At 33.2% G+C, this 4,726-nt stretch overlaps 1 protein-coding gene across 1 annotated transcript in view; it reads right to left on the reverse strand.

Annotated features, from left to right (window-relative positions):
- Positions 1-4,726, reverse strand: part of RBL1 (RB transcriptional corepressor like 1) — a 52,833-nt gene that overhangs the window by 24,610 nt on the left and 23,497 nt on the right. The window contains exons 13-14 of the mRNA XM_011366624.2: positions 4,521-4,653; positions 533-799 (exon numbers count right to left, since the gene is read on the reverse strand). Of these exons, the coding sequence (XP_011364926.1) occupies positions 533-799; positions 4,521-4,653 (400 nt within the window). The remainder of the gene's footprint in view (positions 1-532; positions 800-4,520; positions 4,654-4,726) is intronic.

Below are 4,726 nucleotides of genomic sequence, written 5' to 3' on the forward strand. Positions count from 1 at the left end.
AAAAAAAAAAATTTTTTTTTAAATTCTTGTTCAATATACTCATTTGTAAAGCTCAAATAAGAAAATAAGTCCTAATAAAAAGGGTAGTAAATTATAAAATGCAAAAATTAAAAAAAATGTATAGGTTTAAAAGAAAATGTGGGACATAGGATTTTTAGGGCAGTAAAACTATTCTGTATAATACTATAATAGTTGATATGTGTTATTAGCCATTTGTCAAAACCCATAGAGTGTACAATATCTAGAGTGAACCCTAATATAAAGTATGGATATGGGGTGATGATAATGTATCAACATCGGCTCATCAATTGTAACACATATACCATTCTGGTGCAGGAATGCTGATGGTGAGGGAGGCTGTGTGTGTATGAGGGGGAGAGGGTATATAGGAAATCTCTGTGTCTTCTACTCTAAAAAATAAAAATTAAAACATTCTGGATTAGAAGGGCCACATGATTTAGTCCAGTAAGGCATTTCTTAACTCTTTATCCAACTCAGAAAAAAACATAAAATAAATGCATTAATATGTTACCGTGCAATGGGATTGTAACTTTATGTCCTGTTGTCTCTGTTACTATGGCTGTGGTCATTGTTAGAAGACTTTGCCCAGGTGAAATTGATAGGTTTTCAGCGGTAATGCTTAAAGAAGGGGCAATTTTCAATTTTGTTCCTTCTGTTATGATCCTGTCCATAAGCATTTCCTTTGGGGGGTCCTCCCCAAAAAGTCTTCTCTTAGCACTCCCTGCGGTAGGAGAACTGTAGCGTTCATGGACAGATATTGGAGACAACGGTTGCATATCTGAAAAAGACAAAAACAAATATAAAAGGTTGATATGTAGTCCAAAATAATAAACCAGGTTCACTCATTCATTCAACAAACAGATATTGAGTTACTATGCTAGGTACTAGGGATTTGGCAGTGAAAAACTTAGCTTCTATCCTCACATCAAGTTTAGTGGGGGAGAGAGGCCTGAAAGAAGTCATTACAATAAAATGTGAAAATTATGATAGCTCATCTTTCTGGTTTCTTTAACCTCTACCTACACGAAAGGAGCAAAATGTTAAGGGTAAAGCAGAAGCTCAGAGGTAGGGTGAGGTAACTACTAAATTTAAGTAGTAGTCGAATTAGCTTGTTACTCAATCTTGTCTAGTAAATAAGATCTTAGAAGATGAAAAAAATCAGTTATTTGATTCACAGTTTTGCCTTCTACTCCCATACTCCCACACTTTGAGCAATTTAAGGCAGTACTGTAGCTTTCTAATTTAGTAGACAGAGATCGTCTTTTATAAGCCCACAAGAAGATGAAGATGAGTAAGGTGATACGACTCTGCTTAACTTGCCTTAATCTGAGGGCTGGCAGTAGTATGTTGATTAAAAAGACAGTAAGGGTATGAATTATGTTTCTCTTCTTGTGCAATTCTATAGGAACTTCTCTCCTTTCTCTCTCCACTAGGTGCAAAGGTTTTCCTAGCCTCTTACAGCCCTATGTCTTTTTCCACAATTCTTCCCCACTTTCCCAAACCATTGTTTTTTACAGGTATATAATATGCTTTTAAAGTAAAAGCATTTCATTATTTATTTTTACATTCACTAGATAGGTAATTAGCCATATAGTCTGTCTTCAAAATATACTTAAAAGGTATAAAAATTACCTCTGGTATAAAAATTACATGACAGTTCTTCGTACTACTGAGGTGAGTGGTGAAACAGTCACAATTTAATAAATATCTCTTCATAATTCTGGGGGTTATGAAAGCAGTCTGACTTCCTATCCTCAGTAAACAAGTGGAAAGTGCTACTACAGCTTCCACTGCCCTTAACAGGGCCCTATGTGGATGTCTTATATCTAAGAAATCCAAGGCAGCCCTTGAATCTAACTAGGAATGTTCAAAGCTGACATTTCAAGGGAGGACTAACTTTATAGTCATAAAGTTAGCTATAAATCCCTTGAAATATCTTTTCCTAGCATAATACTGGAAAAGCTACAGTGGACACTCAACAAAAATTTAATAATGTACAAAGTAATAAATTGTCTTTTTCTCCCTAGAGTCAAGGCTCAATATTATCATTTTCTAAGGATTTGTTATTTAATTTCCTTGTCTGAGCTCTTATAAGAAAATAACTTTTTCCTCTAATTATAAAAATAATATTGGCCCTTAATGTTCACAACAGCATTATTCATAACAGCCAACAAATGAAAATAATTGAAATGTCCATCAACTAAAGATTAAACAAACAATATCCATACAATATTACCCAATCATAAAGATAAATGAAGTGGTGGTACATGCGGCAACATCAATATATCTCAAAAACATGATAAATGAAAGAAGCCAACTATAAAGGCCACATATTGCATGATTCCATTTATATGAAATGTCCAGAATAGGCAAATCCATAGAGACAAAAAGGAGATTAGTAGTTACAGGGGCTTGAGGGAGGAGGAACTGGAGAGTGATTCATACTGAATATGGGGTTCTTTTTGGGGGTAATAAAGATGTTCTGGAATTAGATAATGGTGATAATTGTATAGTCTTGTGAAAATTCTAAAAACTACTGAATTGTATACTTTAAAAGGCTTAATTTTATGGTATGTGAATTATATCTCAATTAAAAAAAAACAACAAAAAAAAACACTGAAAAACATTCAAACAATACCAAAAATTAAAATGAAGAAAGTAACACTCACTCAAAATCCCACCACCTAGAGAGAATCACATTTTGGTGACCATTCTTCATGATCTTAGTCCTCAGATCTCTAGCTAGGCTAGAGAGAGATACATACTCTCTCTCAACAGTCTGTCTGTCTGTGTGTCACATACACACATACGGAGTTCATGCTTTGTGCAGTTCCAATATGCAGACATTTCAGCTACCACAGTTTAAATTAATAACAGCCCTAACAAAACAGTTCAAATTTCAAATTTCAGTTGCCATGGTATATTGCCTGTGAGTAAATGTATAAACTACAAACTTCAGTCCACAAATCATTATGTAAATAACAGACAGGCCTCATGATCAGTGACCAGTCATGTCACTTCTTTCAAAGTCTGTTAGTGACTGGTCAGGGAACATCTGTTATTCAATTTACGCAGACAGAAAAGCACAGAGTTGTGTTGCCTCCCTGTCTCCCAGTGATAAGACCACCCGACATTTTACAAAATAGATAAAAGAGAGAAATATCCAAAAAAAAAAAAGAAGATAAAAGTACAAAAAAGTGAAAATGATGAAAGTGAAATTGAAAGTGTCAATAAAATTATAGAAGAAAAGCTGACTCTGGTAATGGTGACACTGCCACTGTTCAAGAGATTACATAGCCAGAAGTAGTCTGTGAGGATGAAGCTTACTGATATAAAAGGGAAGTTGCAGGAATAAAAAGGATGAAGATGTCCAACACAGAGCGATGATGGCAACTTAGATATTTCACAGCGTTGAAAGCGCAAAGAATAAAATGTTGAAAGCTGATCCAAATTTACAAAGGAACATGCCAGTTCACCAACGAAAAAATGCTCACTCAGTATTACAAGTTATATGAGAAGGTGGCAAGCATTGTTTAAAATATTCTTTGTAAGTTTTTAAAAAAATAAGTAAAACATTTTTATTCTCAATGTTTCCAGTGTTTTAAATTATACTGTACTAAGTAAATATGAACTATTTTCTCATTTCTCTAAACATAAACAACTGATAGAGAATTTTTAATTTTTAAAGTTTTGAAAAGATTTTTAAAGGTCATTCTAATTATTTCCATTGCTTATAAAGATTGTTTTACATGACAGCTTACACATTTTTATATCTTGCACTACATGTAAAGCAAAGCATATGCAAGCATGCATGCACGCGCACACACACGCACAGTTCGCAAATGGATCTATAGCTACTTTACTATGTAAGCTGAATACTTACTCATCTGAAGTTTGTTCAGGTCAAAAGATTCTGATTTTTAAAAAAAATTCAAGACCCACATAATCCAATAGAAGCACATATCAGTTTGCTATATGATAAGAGGAAATATGGAAGAATGCACTAAAATCTTCCTATTAAGAAGGCTCAAATGAACTATTTTTAAGAGAATATGGCGAAGTCACTTTTTAGATGAACTTAAGCATCCCAAAGAGTTACATACTCTGCTTTAAATATTTACCTTTCTATAGAGACATGCACAGATAGAGAAAGAATATAACTTGTCACATTTGGAAAGTAGGTATTTAACTTATTTAAATAGTTTTATATCAGTATTTAGGAAAGGTTGTTAGCATTTAGGAAAGGCCAAAATACTATTTTCTCAATAATTTGTATTACAATGAAAAAATAGATTATATTCAAAATCAGATTGGAAATCTTATTACTTTAATATAAAAAAGTATAAAATGAGCCACACAAAGATGCTGACATAAGCATTAAACCCCATTTCAAATCCTGATGAAGAAATTAGATTTCTTAATAATATATTAAGACTTGAAATTTTCTCTAAAAAAATTATCTTTGTTATTTTTCACTGTTTTGCCAATGTTGAACTTACCCCTTCGAAGATTCCCACTATCAGTCCGAACTTCTTTGACCCTTGGATGCATTAGAGGAGACATTGGCATCATGGGAAGATGTCCCTGTACATTTCCTCCATTTCCTGTTTCAAAGTTATTTGGGAATATAACCTGTAAAAAACAAAAGCCCTTTGTCTTATATACAGATAAATCCACTGATGAAAATTTATAACAGAAAAAAGGA

Source organism: Pteropus vampyrus, unplaced genomic scaffold, assembly GCF_000151845.1.
Source record: "Pteropus vampyrus isolate Shadow unplaced genomic scaffold, Pvam_2.0 Scaffold125, whole genome shotgun sequence".
In the NCBI taxonomy this organism is placed as follows: Eukaryota; Metazoa; Chordata; class Mammalia; order Chiroptera; family Pteropodidae; genus Pteropus; species Pteropus vampyrus.